The following is a 23494-nucleotide window of genomic DNA, read 5'->3' on the forward strand; positions in this document are numbered from 1 at the left end:
CGGGAGGTTCAATTAAGTATGTAGGCATGAATGTATCCAGGGCTAGGACAAACGAATGAAAATAGTACTGCAACGTAAATATTCTACTTCTCAATAATTCAAAGTGTTTTCCCATCACGCCATTGCAAACTGTACTTGTCTCGCAGAAGGATATAAATACTTTGCACTACAAATCATACATCAACAGTGCAGATGGAAACACTAGTTTAAATGAAACAAGCTTTATTAAGCAAATTTATCACAGCTTCTGCAAATGTTTAGGTACGGCATTGTTTCGTTAATACAATGAATTATTAACTTGATTTCCTGATTGACTTTGATTGACACTAAGTTTCGCAATTAAGCCACGTGAGTAAGTCTGCTTTCAGTTCAGATGTTTAGATTCGAAGTGAACTTCATGATTTGCGGACCTGTCGCGCTGACCCGTTTTCTGTTATACCCTGATCTGTTATATCTGTTGCTGACCTGTATACCGTGAAACAATCCTACTAGACATCTCCACAGAAGTAAGTTATTAGTGCTGCAATTCTAGCTAATAGTTTGACTTTATGTATCGATAGATCCTGTTCAGTTTCTCAAATGTATTTAATTTCTTTTCTCTAGATCAAATAATAATGTACTGGAATAAATTATACGATTTGCGTAAGCTAGTTGGATTGCCTGTTTGGTTTATCGGACCATTTCATTCGATTTCTTGGTCTGATGAAGAACTTGCGCTGATTGACAACGGATATGGCTGAAGCGGCGCTAAAACAAGCGAAGATTGACCGACGTTTAGCCAAATCGGCCTTCTCAAGGGCTGGAAAAGCGTTAGTACATGCCATAGAGCATCAGAGACCTCCGAATGAGGTAAGAGACGTTTTAATTAAGCTACAGGGAGTGTATGAAAACTTAGTGGTGAAACACGAGGATTATACGAAGCTCATTGAAGATGACAGCGTCTACGAAACTGAAGAAGAATGGCTCTCCGAATGTCAGGAAATATTCATGCGGTTTGAAGTTGACGCCAAAACGTTTATTGAAAGTGTGGAGCAGTCTAGTTCGAATGATTTAGCTAAGAGTGGTAATTTAAGTGAAGGAATAGAGAGTGTCACATATAATGAAGAGCACGAAAGCGAAGGAATTTCAAATATGCTGTCGGCAACACCTAGCCCAAGCGACGATGCAATGCAAATTATACAATCAGTTGAACAAGCCGATCCGGAAATTGACGTCGAGAAAGGTGCCGACTCGGTACAAGTAATTAACACCGGCCAGACAGCTTATTATAAGCCAATTAACGCAGAAAGCAATGTGAACAAAATTACGTTAACCGCAGGTACAGTGAAATTGCAGCAAAGTCCTCTTGACGCTGGCGCCTGCACCTTTAAATTGGAAAAACCCAAGCTTCCTGTTTTCGCTGGGAATGTCCGAGATTACGCCATCTTTCGTTCAGATTTCAAGCACGCAATAGAAGCGAAGTACTCAAAAAAGAGATTCAATCACATTCCTGCGTACGTGCCTGCGAGAAAAGGCACTCGAGCTTATTAAGGGAATCGGAAGCGATTATGACGCGGCCTGGGAGTATCTCGACTCCATCTATGGCGACCCGAGGTTTGTGTCAGACACTGTGACTCAGGACATTGCTCAGTTTTAAGCCTTGCAGGAAGGGGAGGACGCGCGATTTTGCGACCTCGTACATCTGGTTAAAAGATGCTACAATACATTAAAGGAAGTTGGTCTCCCTGGTGACATGAACAACAGCCATATGCTTTCCATAATTGAACAGAAAATGTGCGCGGATGACCGAAAAGTCTGGGCGAGAGATTTGGAAAAGGAAAAGAAACCTGCTACCCTTGAAGCGTTGATGAATTGGATAAATGTTGAAATGAAATCGCGAATGCGCGCCACAGCGCCAATCAGAGTGGGCACCTCCGGTAAATGCCCTGTGAATCACTTTAGGTATGATAGTGACAAATCCGTTTGGCACAAATGTTGGCTGTGCAAAACTTCATCACACTGGCCTGACCAATGCCCGAAATTGATATCCCTCAGCATTGACGAGCGGATTGCAACTGCAAAGGCAAATCATCTGTGCTTCAGCTGCTTAAAAAGGGCCGGCAGAGGACACACTGATTCGCTCCTATGATTGAAGGGCTACTTATTTTGAAGTTTAGGCCAGGGATCAACGATGTCAGATTTTATTTGTACTAATGTAAGATACGGTTCTTTACATCCATGGTAATCGTAATCGTTACGTAGTAGTCAACTGAAATTAAATAATTTAGGGATACATTATTATCTACAAAATTCTTAATCGAAATGATAAACGAAATGATAAACTTACAATTTGTGTTTCTCCGTAATCGGATCCCTTGATGTTTGCGTTGACCGTTGATGACTAGCTTTGAATGAATCTTACAGCATAAATTGTTCCTTTAAATTACAAGTCACATGACCTGATTTTTCCCGCCGCGCGTAGTCGAGGCGAATTTGTAATTACGATAATTTATTCTATTTCTTTCTACGCGCTCCACTGAACATGCAAATCACACACTATGGATAACTGCAAGCGCAAACAACAGTGCGCAAAGATGGAGAATGGAACTCGTTGTCCACAGCAGCACCATCAACTCCTGCACAAGAGCAATTCTGTGAGGATTGGCGTCGCCACTATAGTCAGCCCCAATGAACCAATTCTTTCCGTCTTATCTGCTAACATCGGTAGCGTCAACGGTCTCTTTAAATGCGGAAACGTACTTCTGGACTCGGGCGCACAAGTAAGCCATATCCGACGGGACACCGCTGACACTCGGTTTAAAGGGAAAAGATGTGTCCATAACGATTACTAAAGTTGGTGGAGAGGAAGAAACGATTGAGACAAAGGAATACAATGTTCATCTAACCTGTATTGACAACAACAAGCGTTTTAACGTTAAAGCAATCGGCATCCACAGCATCAGTGACGAGATTCCGGCAGTGAAAACCTCGCATTTACCGGAAGTTCTTGGCTTACCAAACACAAGATTTCGCCGTGGAAAAGGGCACGTTGACCTGTTGATTGGCATTGATCACGCACGCATGCATGCTGGTGAAACAAGACAAGTGGACAACCTGCTAACTCGCAAGTCTCCACTTGGGTGGGTAGTTTTTGGAGGAAACCCAGAGCAGATCAGTGACGTAACCAGCATATTACATGTCAAGTACTCCTCACCAATAGACCTGACAAGCTTCTGGACAACGGAAGCTATGGGTGTGGCCGTGAAACCCTGTGCCTGCGATGCAGACAAACTGACTCAAGCAGAAAAAGAAGAAGCCGAGCTCATAGAGGAGTCGTGTTTCAAAGTCGAAAACCAATGGATGATCCCCTACCCTTGGAGAAAAGACCCTAACCTGCTGCCAGACAACAAAGAATTGGCTATGAAACGCCTAGAGTCAACAGAACGACGCCTGAAAAGAAATCCTAAACAAGCTGAAGCCTACTGTAAACAGATGGAGGAAATGGAAATAATGAAATTTGCGCGAAAGCTGTCAAAAGAAGAACAAGATGAGTATCATGGTCCTGTTCATTACTTTCCCCATCACGCTATACTGAGGCCAGACAAGAAGAGCCCACCTGTTCGAATTGTTTTCAATTCATCCTCTGCATTCCAAGGGCATACGTTGAACGATTACTGGAAAAAGGGTCCCGACCTTTTAAGCGGCATGTTTGGAGTTGTCCTAAGATTTCGAGAGAGAGAAGTTGCCGTAGTAGGAGACATCTCCAAGATGTATCATCGGGTCCTTATTCCTGAACGAGATCAACATGTACACCGCTTTCTGTGGAGAAACATGGAGACAGAAAGAGAACCTGACATTTTTGTCAAAACAGTTCTGACATTTGGGGACAAGCCTGCACCCGCCATGGCGCAGATAGCCCTAAGAAAAAAAAACAGCGCAAGAGAACAAGGCAGGCTACCCAGCAGCGGCCGAAGTGCTAACGAACAACACGTACATGGACGACATCTGTGAGTCTGTAGACACAGAAAAGGAAGCTCAAAAATTAACAAATGACATAGACAATGTTTTGAAGACGGGAGGATTCAAAGTTAAAGAGTGGATCTCTAACAAGGTGCTCAAAGAGAACGTAAGCGGTGACGCAGAGAAGGAAATAAATCTGGTAAAAGGATATGAGGAGAAAGTCCTGGGAACCATGTGGAGCTTCAGAACAGACAAGTTTCACTTCAGAGTGGTAGTAGACTTACTGAAGCTACACAACAGTCCAAGCCATGTGCAGAAGATGACCAAAAGAATGATCCTGAGTCAAGTCGCTCGCATTTACGATCCGATTGGATTTGCAGCAGCTTTCATCGTCAGAACAAAGATGGGAATGCAAAGACTGTGGCAGCTGGGAGTGGATTGGGATGACGAGGTGCCACCTCCAGTTCTGGAAAGCTGGATTTCACTCTTCCAGGAAATTAAGGAACTAGACAGTGTGTCCTTCGAAAGATGTTTAACGGTAGTCAATGCTGTGGAACCGCCGATGTTATGCGTTTTCGCTGACGCATCACAAGACGCACTCGGTGCATGTGCCTACGCACGCCAGAGAAAGGATGACAACACTTACGCAGTCAAGTTCATCTCAGCGAGGTCGCGAGTATCCCCGCTGAAACAGCTGACAATTCCGCGCTTGGAGCTTCAAGCAGCCGTTCTCGCTAGCCGCCTGGCCAAATCCATTCAGGAGGAATCTGGGATACAGTTTAAATATGTTTAGTCTTTTACCGACAGTACCATCACCTTGGCCTGGATTCAAAGTCCGTCACGCAGCTTTAAACCGTTTGTCTCCTCGAGAGTGGGAGAAATTCAAAGCAACTCAGATCCAAACCAGTGGAAGCATATACCCAGTGAGGATAATGTAGCTGACGACTTGTCGCGAGGGATCCGCGTTAACGAGTTACAAGGCAGATGGAAGAATGGCCCGGAGTTCTTATACCTACCAGAAAGTCAATGGCTAAGTACGACAGCACCGCCGACCCCGAATGTAGACATGGAACGCCGTCAGATGCAGATACTGACCGCAGTCACAGCACAGAAAGCTAGCAATGGTATTGATCCAACCAAGTTCTCAAGGTGGAGAAGACTGATGCGTGTGACGGCGCGAATACGTAGACTAGCAGAAAAGATACGCCTGGGAAAATACGACCAACACGGAAATGAAGGACCACTGACCCCTGAAGAGCTTCAGCAGGCAGAAATTTATTGGATAAAGCAAGTACAGACAACACTGTACAGTCGACTGGATAGAGGGGAATTCAAATCGCTCAGCCCGTTCAAAGATGAAAACGGAGTTATCAGAGTTGGAGGAAGAGTGGATGAAGCTATCGTGTCCTATGAAACGATGCACCTTGCCCTTCTTCCAAGTGACCACTGGATTTCCCTCCTGGTATCAAGAAAGAAGTGTCATGTTGAGAACCGCAATGTCAAAGTTGATGACATAGTTACGGTAGCCGATAATAACGCTGTGAGAGGCAAGTGGGCTGTGGGTAGAGTAACCAAAGTATACCCCGGAGCTGACGGACGCGTTCGAAATTTTATAGTGAAGAGATCCACCGGAGAATACAGTCGTCCAGTGACAAAAATTGCAGTAATTCACCCTGATGAAGGCGACGACTAAACGAACATTTGCTATGATAAGGACTGCGCCCTTATCGGGGTGGAGAGTGTTTCGTTAATACAATGAATTATTAACTTGATTTCCTGATTGACTTTGATTGACACTAAGTTTCGCAATTAAGCCACGTGAATAAGTCTGCTTTCAGTTCAGATGTTTAGATTCGAAGTGACCTTCATGTTTTGCTGACCTGTCGCGCTGACCCGTATTCTGTTATACCCTGATCTGTTATATCTGTTGCTGACCTGTATACCGTGAAACAATCCTACTAGACATCGCCACAGAAGTAAGTTATCAGTGCTGCAATTCTAGCTAATAGTTTGACTCGTGTGTGTATGTATCGATAGATCCTGTTCAGTTTCTCCATGTATTTAATTCTTTTCACTAGATCGAATAATAATATACTGGAATAAATTATACGATTTGCGTAAGCTAGTTGGATTGCCTGTTTGGTTTATCGGACCAGGCATATTGCAATGAGTCAGATAGTCACTTTGATAGCGCACAACAAGACTGAACGCAATACAATGCAGAAGTGTTCATAGTAATATAATTAAATGTTTCACCAACAATTACGTCATAGAAACTGGTTTTCTGCGAAACCATGCAATAACGCGTTAATAGCGCGTTAATCACGCGCAAATGGCGTATTTCCCGTTAACATAGAGTGTCTCGTAGCTCGTCGCGATGAATCGGTTACTACGGGATTTTCTCAATATCAGAAGTCGATGCAGCTGCTTCGTACAAGAATAAACACTGGGTGTAATGCCATATTTAAGCGACATTTCAGCAATATTAAACGGGCATAAAATCCAAATGAAAATTTAAGTCGGGTTTAAGGAACTTAAACTTGACTTAAAAAATACCTTTATTTAACCAGGTTTCAGTGCCAATTACAATGTTTTATTTAACTACAATTCAGTGCCAATTACAATGTGCATTAAAGCCAATGAAAGATTTTGGTCAAGTTTTAGTGACCTTGAATATATTATTAAATATGCTCAAAGATTTTGGTCTAGTTTAAACCGCCTTAAGTCAACTAAAATAATTAGGACCACTTTAAGTAACTTTAATTACATCATTTAAACCTACTGTAAGGTTGAAGGTCTGCCTAAAGCGACTCGTAATATTTCTTAAACCTTCTAGAAGATTGAGTCATAAGCGTGTCATCTGACAAAACGATTTTGAGCAAGTTAAAACTGTTTTAGGGACCGTTCACTAATTTTGGGTCAGAGGAGTGGGGGGGGGGGGCAGAGAAAATTAGGGGGAGGGCATGCGTAAAGTTTATCACCCTTACTGCGTATGCGTCGCGTGATCACTCAATGTCTCCCGCATGGATACCATCTACTCACCCGTTTCATATACAACTGCGATTGACTCGTTATTCTTATATTAACTATTAAATTAGACCTAAAATATATTTACTCTCGTATTCCTACGCCACATGTAAACTAATTAAACCCCATATCTAACCTCGACTTAAACTGAGTACACTAAAAATTAAGACGAGATCAAACCACGTTAGAGACTACTGAATACCTAGGCTTTTGTCGCCTTGTGAAAGTTGACTTTACGTCAAGCGTAAATTTTGGCTTAAATACGCTTATACATTACATTTACGCGGGTACTTAGCAGTTGAACACCAAAATAGTGCTAACTCGCCCACAGAAAGCCCAAGCTCACTACTAGAAAAGCGGACGTGACTCTTACCGTGTTGCGCAACGTTTTATATTTATAAAGGTTTGTATGAGATGTTATCGGTTTGCCTTAAAAGAGAGAAAAAATGTCTTGTTTTGAAATAAAATGGGCTTACCTTATTGCCTTGTTGTTTTCTCTGTTGATTCCTAGCGTCTCAGACCATTTTGAAGCGTTTTCGGCAAGTTAGCGCTATGTTGGTGTTCAACTGCTAAAAAAAAGTCTTTCTTTTAGCAGTTGAACACCAACATAGCGTTAACTCGCCGAAAACGCTTCAAAATGGTCTGAGACGCTAGGAATCAACAGAGAAAACAACAAGGCAATAAGGTAAGCCCATTTTATTTCAAAACAAGACATTTTTTTTCTCTCTTTGAAGGCAAACCGATAACATCTCATACAAACCTTTATAAATATAAAACGTTGCGCAACACGGTAAGAGTCACGTCCGCTTTTCTAGTAGTGAGCTTGGGCTGTCTGTGACTCGCCGAAAACGCTTCAAAATGGCCCGAGACGCTGGTAATCAACAAAGAAAACAACAAGGCAATAAGGTGAGTCCATTTTATTTCAAAACAAGACATTTTTTCTCTCTTTTAAGGCAAACCGATAACATCCCATACAAACCTTTATAAATATAAAACGTTGCGCAACACTGTAAGAGTCACGTCCGCTTTGATTCCAATTTTAGCGAGCTCCAGTCTCGATTTTATTCGAGTTCTGGCGCTAAGAGATCTGTACAGAATTAAAATAAAATGGTTTGAGAAGAAATTCGGAGCTTTATTGAACGAGAGATAGTGCTTTACAATCGGTTCGTTGGAAGCGACCCGAAATGATCAACTTTTTCTCCTTCTTTGTTCTTCTACACGTTCAGAGGAGCCTTCGTCACCGAACCCTTAAAATCGCGAAACGGTCTTCAGGGACGAAAACAGAGCTGGAAGTGCGTTTATTCTGATTAAGAAGCCTTTACAAAATATATTCACAGTGGTGACGCAAACCGTGGGACTCTTGGGAATCGAGTGTTTCACGCAGATATCAAAATGTTCCGACGTCGTCTGCGTTAGCCTGAGTGTCAGGCCTTCCTAAGGGGCTAGGGGAAGGGGAGAAGAGAAAAGAAGGTTTCTTCCTTTATCTCTCCCTTTCTCGCTTCTCTCTTACCTTTTCCCCAGAAACGCTCCCAGATACGCCTGTGTTGACATTCTCTAACTATGATGCTGATGCAACTGAGCTACTCGAGTTTTTAGGGTGGAAAAATCTTGCACGCCAGCAGGAAATCCATAAAGCCACCATGATGTTTAGATGTCTGCACGGGCTAGCTCCAAGGTATCTATATTCAAAGTTTACGTGGCGTGACTCTGCTTATGACCTCAGGGACTCTGAAAATAAGCTTAATGTTCCACTACCGCGCACTAATTATTACAGAAAAAGCTTTAGCTACAATGGCGCCACATTATGGAACAGTTTACCACGCGATATAAGGAACACAGAGTCTCTGGGGTTATTTAAACGTAAGATCAATGACATTTTTAAAGTCTAACGCACGGCATTCACGGAAAACAGCTTTAGTGTTATAGTATGTAGTTTTAATTTTAAATATCTTAGCGTATGTGATATGTATTTTTATAGGCTGATGAATTGATCGTGTCTAAATAAAGATTACAATACAATACAATACTCAGGCTACGTCTGCGCCCTAAGAGAAAGGAAGGTTTCTTCCTTTCTCTCTCCCTTTCTCGCTTCTCTCTTACCTTTCCCCCAGAAACGTGCATTGGCTCAAGTTTCAAGTGGTTGTCCGTCAGACTTTGATAAATAAGGCTATCACATGTCAATTTGTTGTTGTTCACGTGGAAGAACTCGTAGGGGATCCCGAGTCCTATTGTTTAGTCGCTTAGTACCTTGTACCTTGATTATTAAGCCCGACATGCGCGACTGCTGAGCTGAATGACGTATTAATAGTGGTTATTATGAGTGGAGACACTTTAAAATAGCTCCGCAGCTATTTCGGGTATAACAAGAAACGCCTTTTCCAATCAAGTTGTCCTTTCAAATATCAAGAAAGAAAGACTGTGTTACTGTATCCTCAGTGGATCTCAGTGGATACCGTAGCAGTTAGGAGATGGCAGAAAAACAGGTAAGGAATGCCACCAGTGTTCAGAACATATGTTCAGAACATGTGTTCAGCATTTTGCGGTTGTGTGAACAGTTCGCTTGTGAGGCAGACTCAGGGTGACAAAAAGTATCTGGCTGGTTGGAGAAGGCTTTCTATGAAATTTAGATTCAAAAGTGATTCCCATCGACTTTACACGAAACTGAAACGCGCTAACGTACTTTCAATAAGGCTCGTCTAGAATATGGACTAAAGATTAATAGTGACAAGTCAGTTTTGGTTGCAGCTGCAAGAGATAATGAATCAAATGACTTATGGTAAAAAAAAAGAATACTTTATTTATGTTTCTGAATATAAGAACACGATTCGCTTTCAATAATAAGAGTATCAATACGTGGATTTGCATAAAACTCATTCACTAAAAGAGTGAGTAAACATAGACATGTCTTGCTAAGAATGGCCACAATGTCGTATTTCTTAATTGCTCTACCTTGGAGGGGTCAAAGCAATTACTTTTGTGGTCGACTTTGGAGCGCTGGGAACAAAAGATTTGTTGGCGTCAGAAGAATATGTGCCTCCTTTGGAATACAATAAAAAAAGAGACTTTCAGAGGGAACCAGATAATTCGTTTCCCTTGAGGAAAAAATTAAAGTCGGGTAAACATTGTATACCATTCCAAGGTCAGTTAGATTTTTATTCCCAGGCTCAACAATGAATCGTGCGTTAACCCAAGATATAGACCTCATTCGATGTTAATGTTGCCGCCCCGTCTGTTCAGTGACCGATCATATGCAGATGACGTCAAAATATGGTAAGACTTCTTACCACATTTTGACCCCTTCTGTGATCCATTACTGAACAGACGAGGCGGCAAAATAGAATCTATTTGTTTTATATGATAAAAAAGCGAAACGTTGTCTGTATTCTCTTTATTATAAGTAAGACTCGATCAAAATGCGTGTATAACTCAGCCTATTATTTAGCAAACCATTGGAGTGTATCAAGAAAAAAAAATGATTCAACACTTAGGCCTAATCAATTATGTTGACCGATGACAGATTACATCTTAAACAAAGCACGTCCGTTGAACATTAAGGGCACGTACTTCCACTGATCGTGAGTGGGTTAATCCTAGATTCAAGTGGATAAACCGCGATAAGAAAGCGTGGTTACAGCGTTTTCACGTATTCGACGGCATAGGGTAAAATATCGACTGGACTGGACTAGACTACTTTTTGGACGATTTTTGGACTATTTTTTGGAGGATTTTTTAAGGGGAGGCACACCTTAAGTACTCAGGGTGCAGTCGACAAGTACTGGGGAAGGGGTGGGGGAAGAGTGTTATTACTCAGGGAGGGGTGGTAGGTGGTTGTAATTGTAAACATTACTGGTTAATGTGAAGGTGTAGTCTGATCGTCCGGGTGAGTGTAGTCCTGAAAAGGACTGCTGTCGGTGGTAGTGACTGACGTTTCGACAACCTGTGCGGAGGTCATCATCAGAGTCAAGTGAATGATTGTTGACAGTAGAAGGTTCTTATTCCAGCTCGTGTGAAAGGATCGGTTGGTTTTGCCGTGATGTTATTGGCTGTAAGACTCAAGTGACGTAAGCGAACGCCTTTGACACTCAACGGTACTATCGACTGAGGTGCTCGGCACCACAGCCACCGAAACCCTACGGTTTGCCGAAACTACACAAACCTGGTTTCCCGATGCGACCTATTGTTTCTTTCTGTGGCTCTCCCACATACCAACAACCCAAGTACCTGACGACAATACTACAACCGCTAACCGACAAATCCAGACATAAACTACAATCCACTGAAGACTTCATTAACGCTACCAAGACTGTTCAGATACCTGACGACTACAAACTAGTGTCATTTGATGTGAAATCACTGTTCACAAGTATTCCACTTCAATCGGCATTACAATGCACTGAGACTGCAATCCGACAATCTACCGACCCACTACCGCTACCGACAGACGACATCATGGACTTGCTAAACATTTGCCTCACGTCTACTTACTTTCAGTACAACGGTAAACACTACAAACAGTTACACGGCACTGCCATGGGGTCTCCAGTTTCTGTTGTTATAGCAGAAATTTAGATGCAGAACATCGAGGAACGCGCCCTTTCGACTTGCCGACAAACGATACCGCTTTGGTTACGTTACGTTGACGACACCTTCACCGCCGTTCGACACGACGAAATTGACGCATTCCACAACCACCTTAACAAACAAAACACTGACATACAGTTTACCAGAGAAGTCGAAGAAAATGGCAAACTTCCTTTTCTAGACTGCCTGGTAAGCCACAACGACTACTCATTACGAACGACAGTTTACAGGAAATCGACACACCCCGACAGATTACTAGACGAGTCATCCTACAACCCTACATCACACAAAGCCACAACTATCAGAACTCTAACACGACGCGCACAACTAGTATGTGACTCGACAGACAGCTTATCCGACGAGAACAAATACCTTCACCGTCTTTTTACGAAGAACAACTACAACAACGACTTCATCCGACGAAGCACTCACCGACCCACTGCCACTACCGAAACAAACGATACCGCAACCCCTACGACTACAGCAACCATACCGAACATAAAAGGCATGTCTGAAAACATCTCGCGCATCTTACTACCCTTCAATATCCGCGTCGCCCACAAACCCATCACCACACTACGTCAGTTACTAACCAACGTTAAAGACAAAGACGAACCGAGGAACAGACAGGGAACGATTTATAAGATCAATTGTTCCGACTGCCAAGCCTCCTACATCGGTGAGACTGGCAGAAACCTCACAACAAGACTGACTGAACACAGACGGGCGACGAGGAAAGGTGATGTCAGCAATCACATTGCTGAACACCATCGACTTACCAACCACAACATTGACTGGGACTCTGCGCAATGCCTAACCTACAGCACTGACTATTTTCAACGACTGACTCTGGAAAGCTGGTTTACTAACTTAGAACAGACTCCCCTAAACAGATGTCAACAAGTACCCGCTCCATACAAACGACTCATTCACGACATAAACATCACAAACGACCGAAAAAGAACGGTCGTTTGTGATGTTTATGATGTTTATGGAACGGTCGTTTGTGATGTTTGTGATGTTTATGTCTAACTTTACCGACAGATCGAAACAGACCAATCACGACCGACTTACGTCACTTGAGTCTTACAGCCAATAACATCACGGCAAAACCAACCGATCATTTCACACGAGCTGGAATAAGAACCTCCTACTGACAACAATCATTCACTTGACTCTGATGATGACTTCCGCACAGGTTGTCGAAACGTCAGTCACTACCACCGACAACAGTCCTTCTCAGGACTACACTCACCCGGACGATCAGACCACACCTTCACATTAACCAGTAATGTTTACAATTACAACCACCTACCACCCCTCCCTGAGTAATAACACTCTTCCCCCACCCCTCCCTCAGTACTTGTCGACAGCACCATGAGTACTAAAGGTGTGCCTCCCCTTATAAAATCCTCCAAAAAATAGTCTAAAAAAAATAGTCCAAAAATCGTCCAAAAAATAGTCTAGTCCAGTCCAGTCCAGTCCAGTCTATATTTTACCCTATGCCGTCGAAAACGTGAAAACGCCGTAACCACGTTTCCTTATCACGGTTTATCCACTTGAATCTAGGATTAACCCACTCACGATCAGTGGAAGTACGTGCCCTTAATGTTCAACGGACGTGCTTTGTTTAAGATGTAATCTGTCATCGGTCAACATAATTGATTAGGCCTAAGTGTTGAATCAATTTTGTTTTCTTGATACGCTCCAATGGTTTGCTATATAATAAGCTGAGTTATACATGCATTTTGATCGAGTCTTACTTATAATAAAGGGAAGACAGACAACGTTTTGCTTTTTTATCATATAAAACAGACAGGTTCTATTTTGCTGCCCGGTCTGTTCAGTAATGGATCACAGAAGGGGTCAAAATGTGGTAAGAAGTCTTACCATATTTTGACGTCATCTGCATATGATGGGTCACTGAACAGACGGGGCGGCAACATTAACATCGAATGAGGTCTATATCTTGGGTTAACGCGCGATTCATTGTTGAGTCTAGGACTAAAAATCTAACTGACCTTGGAATGGTGTACAATGTTTACTCGACTTTAATTTTTTCCTCAAGGGAAACGAATCATCTGGTTCCCTCTGAAAGTGTCTTTTTTTATTGTATGCCAAAGGAGGCACATATTCTTCTGACGCCATTAAATCTTTTGTTCCCAGCTCTCCAAAGTCGACCACAAAAGTAATTACTTTGACTCCTCTAAGGTAAAATGATTTTAATCGGTCTTTTGACTGACTTCTCCTACATCAACATTTTGAGCTATGCCGCGGCGTTTCTTTAATGTTTTAGCCATGCGAAAGCGAAACTGCCACGTAGACACTGGACTTTATTTCTTATTGAAAATATCGCGTTTACGATCGTCCACTGTTGAGTTACCAGTCTGGTATAGGTTATGCGTGTGCCTTTTGAGTCGACTTGTGCACCATCAGTTTTCCTTTGTGTAATTACCAGATTTATCTATCTTTCTTTTGTCATTGATGTTATCAGACGAGCTCGAGATCACAGAATTTCCGTTCCTTGGCCCTTGACTTTAGCCGCAAATATGACAAATATAGAATTCACAAGCGCATCGCAATTTCAACGTTTGCACGTTTACTATATGAAATCATTTTTGGTACAGTCGTACAAAGCAATATTCTCTCAGGTGTCTCGTTAACACAGACCTCGAAAACGCAGACCGCAGACCGCACACTTCGAAAACGCACACCTCGAAAAACGTGTATACAGTGTGTAATTACCAGATTTATCTCTCTTCCTTTTGTCACTGATGTTATCAGACGAGATCTCGGAATTTCCGTTATGCGAAAGCGAAACTGCCACGTAAACACTGGACTTAAAATTATATTTAAAATACTGCGTTTACGATCCTCCATTGTTGAGTTATCCATGTGCCTTTTGAGTCGACTTCTGTTTGCACTATCAGTTGCTTCACGTTTTCCATACATTATGTTATTACTGAATTTATATATCTTCCTTTTGTCAGTGATCTTATCAGACGAGATCACAGAATTTTGCACTACACCGAACTACCCAGTTAAACAATAGAGTGTTTCTTTCGAGGAACTATCGGCTGATAGTTGCCCCGCGGAAATTTGATGTTCTTAAAACAAATATTTGCCCGAGAAGCAGTAGAGGATCGTAAACGCGATATTTTCAATAAGAATGAAAGTCCAGTGTTTACGTGGTAGTTTCGCTTTCGCATGGCTAAAAAATTAAAGAAACGCCACGGCCCAGCGCAAAATGTTGATGTAGAAGTCAGTTGAAAAACTGATTAAAATAATTATTACGATCGAGCAAGAGCTCCATTAACCAGTAATGTTTACAATTACAACCACCTACCACCACTCCCTGAGTAATAACACTCTTCCCCACCCCTCCCTCAGTACTTGTCGACTGCACCCACCCTTCCCTGAGTACTAAGGTTTGCCTCCCTCCCTTACAAAATCGTCCAAAAAACAGTCCAGTCCATTCCATATTTTACCCTATGCCGTTTTCGACAGTGGTACCCATTATTTTCTCTTGGATGTATGCAGAACCACAACTGGCGTTGATTCTTTCCAACTTTTTGGTCATACGAAACAAGTAACCTTGAAATAGGATGCGTGTTTTGAGAAAGGCATAGTGAGATTCTTGATATCCTTTTCCTTCTGTTTCGTATCCTCCACGAACCATTTCAGAGGCTTTGCACGTACGTTAGCTTTCCCTAAGTCCTATTCTGAATTAGCTCGGCAATCCAGTTGACTAACACTATTACAAAGGCTCAGTAGTTATCTCGCTCTTTTTTTGTAGGCCTTGTACAGGCCGTGTTTGGTACTCGATATCAAAGTAGTACGTGGACGGAATATAACCCTGGGCACTTATTCTGACTGGGGTGAGTATGATAACATTGAAAACAAACATCGACAGCCAAACCTTTCCAGCCTCCATGTTTTACCACTTCCTTCAGTGAAGTTGAGATGATATTCACCTGACCAGCGGTTGTCTGTAATTTCGAGCGTTCAGGTTAGCCCATCGTCATTCGCTCGAAACGTCAGCTTTTAGACTCTTTACGGTGGCCAGCTGAGTTTACATTCTCAACTCAGTTCATAAAACCAAATTACCTTGTTACCCCCACCGACGCGGCATCACAGTTTCTGTAGAAACTTACCCGCTTTATTGTTGTCTGTAATGATCTATAAAGGCTGATAGTTTCGAAAGAAACTGTTTGGGGCTGCGTCGGTGGGAGTAACGAAATAATGATCTATAAGTCAATTCATGAGATTGCTCCATCTATGGACTCTGTAACTACTCATTTACATTCATGTAAATGGCTAGAGACAGAGATACAGTTTGATTGATTAGCGAAAGTTGTTTGCACTCACTTTCTTGTGAGAAAATCACGGCACATGTTTCTGTTACCCCCCGTCCCATCCTCCCTGTAGATGAAATAAAATTCTCCTTTATCTTTCAGTTGATACACCGGATCCATACGTAAAACTGTTCATTAGAACAGCACCAAATGGCAGGAAGAGAACCAAAGGGAAAAACAACACAGCTAACCCGGTGTGGGAAGAAACGTTAAAGTTTTATCTTGATCCCAATGTGAAAAACATTTTGGGTAAGCCACATATGGTATTTGCCATACGAGAGCGAGACAAAGTACACTTTTTTTTCTCATCGTCTAGTGGGTCAGTTTAGTTAACAACATATTGAACTTTTATTAACTTTAAATCACTTCAAATGTAAGTGGGACTTGATTGCTTCAGTGCAAACTCAAAACACAAGGAATTTTAGAAACGGAGAAATGCTTCTTCCTTGTCAGATTTTATCGAAAAACAGAAGCAGGGTGTAGTTATCTTCAATTCTTCTGTTAGTTTCACTGAAATGTTCCTTTGAGAAACGTAAACCAATCACTTTCGTGTAAGTGACATTGATGTATGTGTCTTGACCCATTCACTTATTGACTTATAACTTTCTTTATTACTTAGAGATAACTCTATTGGAGTGAGACATACTCAGTGACCCATTCACTTATCGACTTATAACTTCCTTTTTTACTTAGATATAACTGATGGAGTGAGACACACTCAGTGACCCATTCACTTATCGACTTATAACTTTCTTTATTACTTAGAGATAACTCTGATGGAGTGAGACACACTCAGTGACCCATTTACTTATCGACTTATAACTTTCTTTATTACTTAGAGATAACTCTGATGGAGTGAAACACACTCAGTGACCCATTCGCTTATCGACTTATAACTTTCTTTATTACTTAGAGATAACTCTGATGGAGGGAGACACACTCAGTGACCCATTCACTTATCGACTTATAACTTTCTTTATTACTTAGAGATAACTCTGATGGAGTGAGACACACTCAGTGACCCATTCACTTATCGACTTATAACTTTCTTTATTACTTGGAGATAACTCTGATGGAGTGAGACACACCCAGTGACCCATTCACTTATCGACTTATAACTTTCTTTTTTACTTAGAGATAACTCTGATGGAGTCAGACACATTCAGCGACGATTTGGTAGACACAAAGTCATTCGACTTAAATGAATTGACAATTGATGAAACTTACAAGAAAACATTTGTCTTCAAAGGGGTATGATAGAACTCAGCTGCTCAAATGGTAATCCCGAACGTCACTCGTGTAACATATAACGAGTCTAACTTTTGGTCGAGCCATCGAGGGTCGAGGGTCTTATGTCGAGGTCGAGGGTATTTAGTCGACGGTCCCTTTTTTGTTTGTTTGTTTTTTTTTGTATGAAGCAGTGAGGTTGATTTGTGTGAATTCTCAACCATTCGAAATGGCCGTAAAAGAAAAGAAAAGTCATACATTCTCGAAGGGTGAATCTGCTAATGCATGGCATTTATTACGTAGTGAGGTTGATTTCAATTCTCACCCGTTGTTCATGGGTGCTTGTCAGCAATGGCCGTAAAAGAAAAGGAAACTCTGGCACGTATTCGATCTCTCTCTTAAGACAAAAATAAACTGGGAGTGTAATATATTTTTTACAGCCTTTCCTGGCTCATATAGCACGACAGGTCGATATTGTCAGCCAAAGAACCGGGATGCGGACAGTGGACGTGACGTACAAAATTTGCCTTGATTTCGTAACAACATCGACATCCGGTCTCACGAAATGCGATGACTCGTATTTTCTAAGTCCAAGAAAAAGAAGAAAGGGATCATGGGAACATGGGCTGCGAAAAAAACAAACAAACAAACAAACAAAAAAAAGACCTTCGATTTAAAATAAGGGACCGTCGACTAAATACCCTCTACCTCGACATAAGACCCTCGACCCTCGATGGCTCGACCAAAAGTTAGACTCGTACCATAACAGATTAAGCATTTAAACTGACAACTGACACAAGTATTTGTTATGTTCCAGACCTCAGAGGTTGATGTTGAGATGAAAGTAAAAACATGGTAAGGCCATCAACATACATAAATACATACATACATAAACTTTATTGAAGTGTCAAGGTATTTAGCTGAAAGCTAATTGTGGACACTATAAATGAATAACACGAGTATAATATAAGATTAAATAGAGCATATGTAAAAATATTAAGGATATATTCTCAAAATATCATTGATATGTATATATAAAGCATCAATATATAAAATTGTTACAGACAATCATATAAGCAGCAATAGAATCTATATACAAAATTCAGAAAGTTAAAAGTCTAGAAAATTTAAATAAGACGAATTTAATAGAGGGTAGGGGAGCACACTCCCAATACACCAGGCAGCCACACAGCAAAAGCCACTATGCATTCCCACCCCTTTATGATGAGCATACACAGCAGCCACTCGTGCCATCCAGCAAGCCAAGCACATTGAGAGCACGCACCCCTCTCCTGAATGCCTGAAGACTGGTCTTACTGCGTAGTTCCTGGCTTATCTCGCCGCTTGCCATACTTAACAGTATTATATCTTGGAACAGGAAAATCACTTCGTAAGTTATAATGCTTATCTTGCTGAAAAAACATCTTACATACATGCTCTGGAGCTAGTGAATTTTTAACCTTATACATTAAAATTAGTATATCTTGTAACCGTTTGTTTTCAAGACTAGAGAGTCTTCCCTTCTCTAGGAGTTCCTCATACGTAGCGTTTCTATCATTATTTAGTATAATTACAGAGCTGAGCAAAGAGTTTCTAGCAATCTGATTGGTCGAACGGTTCCTTATATGATGCTATATAAACCGCTCCACGCTGTCTATACAAAATGTTAAAATAAAATGTTCATAATTAAATGTTACTAAAATGTTATGATTTTAGAAATTTCTCTGTTGTTCAGCTCTGAAATTATACTAAAACAATTATTCGCCTCAGGTTCGGTGAATATTGTCGAATAATCCCCTCGACTTCGTCTCGGGGATTATTCAACGATATTCACCCCGCCTTCGGCGAATAATTGTTAAATACAGCACATAATGCCCGTTCTTGTACTCTTTCTAATTTTCTCGCATCAGACGCTTTGCAAAAATGCCACACTATGTGACAATATGTTAAGTTAGGTAGAATTGCTGATTTGTACAATTGTAACCTGGCTTCTCCGGGAATCATTTTTCTGAGACGTACTAGAACACCAACTTTCCTACTTGCCATTTTACATATATCCCTTATATGAGTACTGAAACTAACTTCATCATCTAGTGTTACTCCCAGTAACTTCAAGTCTGGTGATGATTTAATAACCTGTTCATCAATCTTAATATTGATAGATGGACTATCCTCATTTTTGTTTTTCCTGCCTGATAACATTAAATTGTACTTGTCGTAATTTCCCTTCAAAAAGTTTTCTTTGTACCATTTTGGTATGGTGTGCCCCCACTAGTTAAAAGTTGTTCCACGCAGTCAACTGAATGCCCCTTTACATACAGCTGATGATCGTCAGCGTACATTGACAAGCTTGCATTATCTATTATATAGGTCATATCATTTTGAAAAATGTTCCACAGTAAGGGTCCAAATGATGACCCTTGAGGGCATCCTCTAATAGCATCCTTCCAGCTGCAGGTGACTCCATTTAGTTTGACTCTGTTTAGTCGCTTGAAGAAATATGATCTCATGAAGCTGCGTGATTCCTCTGAAAAGCCATACGCCTTCATTTTATTTATCATGAGTGATGGATGTAGGGAATTGAATGCTTTACTCATGTCTGTTGAAAGTATTCCAATAAATTGCTTAGAATCCACAGCCAGCTTCCAATATTCAGTCAGTTTTAGCAAAGTAGTTTCACAACTGTGTGTTTTTTTCTGTATGCCGATATGCAGGGATCGAGCTTGGAATCAATATGATTATTCACTTGTATGCTCATCATAGACTCGAAAACCTTATCTACTGTACTTTGCAATGTTATTGAACGATAGTTTCTTTCATCCAGCCGGTCATCCTTCTTGTGGACTGGATTTCACTCTCCTTTCTTCCATGCTTCAGGCCATTTACCTTTCCTTATACACTCATCAAAAAGATGTGTTAAGGAATCTGCTATGCCACTTGATGCTAGCCTTAACATTCTAGGAGACATGGAGTCATAACCACAGGCCTTTCTGACATTTAGTTTCTCAAGGGCTAACTTAACTGAATTTCTACAGAGTGGTTGAAAGTAGAAGTTCTTGGGGTTGCTCTTATTTGCATTGCAGATGTTAGTGAGGCTTGGATGACTCGACAAATCGTCCTCAGTTAAGCAATTGACACCTGGTCCACCTATATCATTGGCCATCGTAGAAAAGTAGTTTGCCAGAACATTTGCTACTTATTCTTGGTCCTTCTCAATTCTCCCGTTTGCTTCAATGTGGATCTCGGTTATAGGCTGCTTCTTATCGCTAAGAAATGGCCTGAAGGTTTTATAGAACTCGCTTGGCTTAGCTCAAGGGTCATTTGTCAGTGTCGATTTCTCTCCATATATCTCTCTGAATAAAAAAGTCAGTGATCTTTGATGATTTCCAGTGTAAATGGGACAAGCCAGCCGCCGATAACCTTGTACTTGACGAAGAGCGAGGGTAAATCACTGCAAAATGTGCATTGATATTTTCCTACAAATAAAGGCGTGGTGAAATTACATATCGAGAAAATTCTCTAGCAGTATCTTGAAGTTTTATTGAAAGAAAAAAAACCAAGTGATATACTTTATGATAAAAATGAAGATGATGATGATAATAATAATAATAATAATAATTATTATAATAGTAATAATGGTAATGATTATCATTGTAGTGAAAATAGTATTAATGGCAATGGTTTATTTGACGATACGATCAGTTAGCTCTTCTCCCTTGGTTTTAGTTTAAAAAAATATCATTTTCTAAATTGAAGCATACATTCAAGTTTCATTCATTTTAAGAAAAACGAAATATTTCTATGATTTTTCTACTAGCTCTGCAGTCACAGACATGAGGTACAGCCTGAACCTTTGTGACGAGGAAACTGATTTTCGTCAGAAGAGGAAAAGAGTTGTTTTTGAAGCCATGAGAAAACTGCTCAGAGAACGAGGACCAAAAGAAATTGGGGAGGTAACTACACTCTTAAAGTTAAGTTAACAAAATGCAAAATGCAAAATGCATCACCGCCCAAAAGAGGGTCAAAAAAAAAAAAATACTGAGAGGAAAATGAACTAAAAATTACATTAGGGAATTACCATGATGAGATACAGAGGTTTTTTTTACCTTTAATTAGGTGCCCTCGATTGCTGTTCTTGGCTCTGGAGGAGGCTTTCGTGCCATGGTTTCCCTCAGTGGTGTATTCTGTGCTCTAAAGGAGATAGGCGTGTTAGACTGTGTCATGTACACAGCAGGACTGTCAGGGTCTGCGTGGTAAGTTACGGGGACAGGGGAAAGCTTTACGGGAAAGCACCTTCCCTATGGTTATGGCGTATGAATTGCTTTGGTCTGTAGAGGGGTTTGAATTTTAGGGGCCAGGCATTTTTACTGGTATTTCTGTCAGTCATGTTTTATTAAGGGATATAGGGATATAGGGTCGGCTATTAGAGAAATGGGTGACACACCCCTACCAGGGGTTCCGTGGAGTGCCCTCTTCCTCGGCCCTTGTCCCCTCGGGGTCAGAAGTTAACGTCTGTTCATATTGATGGATCTTTATTATCGTATTTTGCTTTGATAGCATTTAGTTGTCAATCTCGAACAGACTAATCACTAAATAAAGAAACTTCGACTGTCAAAAGATATAAGAAATACGTTAGGATAAAGAGCAAAGGACAAGAACGGCTGACCGTGGATGATACTTTCAGAGACATTTTTCGGTTACATTCAAAATCACACTAAAATCCAATTTTCGGATCCAAAATCCACTAAAATCCATTTTTCGGTTACATTCAAAATCACACTAAATCCAAGATTCTATGGCTGTTCTTTTCAATTGACATATTAAAATCATTTTGGACATCTTCTGTAGGGAAATTTGTTCACTGGTCAAATAAAATTGAACTACCGTGCGTAATGCTGCATTTGCCCAAAACAAAAAAGCCAATGCAGAAGTTCGCAACCAATTGTAACAAAAACTTTCAACATTCCAGGTATCTTTCCACGTTATATTCTCATCCTGAGTGGCCGAAAGCCCATCCATGTGAAATCAAACGTGATTTGAGAAAAAATGTCAAAGATAACTGGATGTGGTTGTTGCTAACTCCATCATGGATGTACAATCACGTAAACATCATCCTGGATAAGAGATCACGTGGACAGCCTGTCAGTTTCACAGATTTCTTTGGTTATCTGATTGGAGAAACTATTCTGAAAGACGTAAGTATCCAGATCCCTCTCTTTCAAGCATCTTTGACATGTGGTCCTTCTTGGGGGACGAGGTGAGTTGTAATTAGTCTGAGATCAGCCGACGTGTTGGTAAGTGCATTCCTGTAAAAAATGTCGCTGCATGCACAACACCTTAGGCACAGTTTGCGAATACATCCTACTTTCTTTCTAGTATGCCCAGCTTGGAAAATATAGGTCTTTTATTTACGTTGTGTATAAATGCAAGTTTGCTGATGAAGTCTTCTAGTACTGAAAAACTCCTAAATGAAGTTTGCTATCATCACTGAGACGAAACATTGGATTGTAACACAAGTTTTGACATTTTAATTTCCTGTAATAATGCTCACAAGTTTATCATTTGACAAAAAAGAGTTTATTCTATCGTAAGATCTCCCTAAATATTTTATTTCTTTAAAGCGGAAAAATGTTCCAAAATTAAGCGAACAGCGCTATGCAGTGAAAGATGGTGCGGCTCCAATGCCACTGTACACCTGTCTTCATGTAAAGAAGAACGAAGTTGCACAGAACTTTTGCGGTAAGAAAATCAGAAATAATATCATCATTAAAGAGAGTACACTGCCTGAGATCATTCTCTCTCCCTAGACCCTACATTTACGTTCGCACTTAAAATGGACGCCTGATAGAAGGTTAAAAGAAATACGTTCAGATTCATCTTTAAGATTATCATTCAAAACCGCTGGATGATAATGGAAAATTTTTTCTACTGATAGATTGTTTCCTTACTTGTAGAATGGCTCGAATTCAGCCCTTATGAAGTTGGCATGGCAAAATATGGCACGTTCATGAAGACTGAGAATTTTGGAAGCAAATACTTTTGTGGCAAATTGGTTACACCATATCCTGAGCCTCCGCTACTTTATTTGCAAGGTAAGCAGTCATCAAGAAAAGCACGAGTCGCGGGATGTAATTCATTGGCCAAAAATTGAAATAAGAAGTTCGTGGGAAATTGTTTTCCTTTACGCATTGTGATTGATTTTCTTTCAGTTGAAGTAGAGACAGTAAAATCGTGCTTTACAGTATCGCAGGTTCTAGTTGATGTACTCTGTACCTTACCAGTTGAAGTTTCTCTCTATTTAAACGCTAATGCAAAAGGTTAACTGAAATAAGCTGAAATAAAATGCATTATGTCCTTCTCTTTAC

At 40.8% G+C, this 23494-nt stretch overlaps 2 protein-coding genes and 1 pseudogene across 4 annotated transcripts in view; all 3 read left to right on the top strand.

Annotated features, from left to right (window-relative positions):
* Positions 1 to 357: 357 nt before the first annotated feature.
* On the top strand, positions 358 to 6064 carry LOC148725729 (uncharacterized; annotated as a pseudogene). The gene is made up of 3 exons (XR_015990838.1): positions 358 to 506; positions 604 to 2114; positions 2539 to 6064. The product of XR_015990838.1 is annotated as an uncharacterized LOC148725729 (transcript).
* On the top strand, positions 4172 to 4732 carry LOC148725730 (uncharacterized). The gene has a single exon (XM_088731531.1). The coding sequence runs from the start codon at positions 4172 to 4174 to the stop codon at positions 4730 to 4732; it is 561 nt and encodes a 186-aa protein (XP_088587657.1).
* Positions 6065 to 7801: 1737 nt separating the features above from the next.
* LOC111323105 (cytosolic phospholipase A2) overlaps positions 7802 to 23494 on the top strand; it is a 19202-nt gene continuing 3509 nt past the window's right edge. Inside the window, exons 1-10 of one of the 2 annotated variants that reach the window (XM_088730409.1) lie at positions 7802 to 7872; positions 15344 to 15425; positions 16005 to 16151; positions 17038 to 17153; positions 17947 to 17984; positions 20947 to 21082; positions 21246 to 21382; positions 22099 to 22324; positions 22751 to 22868; positions 23084 to 23221. In XM_088730409.1, the coding sequence (XP_088586535.1) occupies positions 7825 to 7872; positions 15344 to 15425; positions 16005 to 16151; positions 17038 to 17153; positions 17947 to 17984; positions 20947 to 21082; positions 21246 to 21382; positions 22099 to 22324; positions 22751 to 22868; positions 23084 to 23221 (1186 nt within the window). In that variant the 5' untranslated portion in view covers positions 7802 to 7824. Of the gene's footprint in view, positions 7873 to 9169; positions 9450 to 15343; positions 15426 to 16004; positions 16152 to 17037; positions 17154 to 17946; positions 17985 to 20946; positions 21083 to 21245; positions 21383 to 22098; positions 22325 to 22750; positions 22869 to 23083; positions 23222 to 23494 lie in introns of those variants that run through there. The other variant, XM_022926399.2, reaches the window with a different exon arrangement.

This window comes from Stylophora pistillata, chromosome 8 (genome assembly GCF_964205215.1).
Source record: "Stylophora pistillata chromosome 8, jaStyPist1.2, whole genome shotgun sequence".
Taxonomy (NCBI): Eukaryota; Metazoa; Cnidaria; class Anthozoa; order Scleractinia; family Pocilloporidae; genus Stylophora; species Stylophora pistillata.

Excerpts from the sequence above, each read along its gene's own strand:
- LOC148725730 (XM_088731531.1), top strand. The coding sequence starts at position 4,172 with ATGTGGAGCTTCAGAACAGACAAGTTTCACTTCAGAGTGGTAGTAGAC.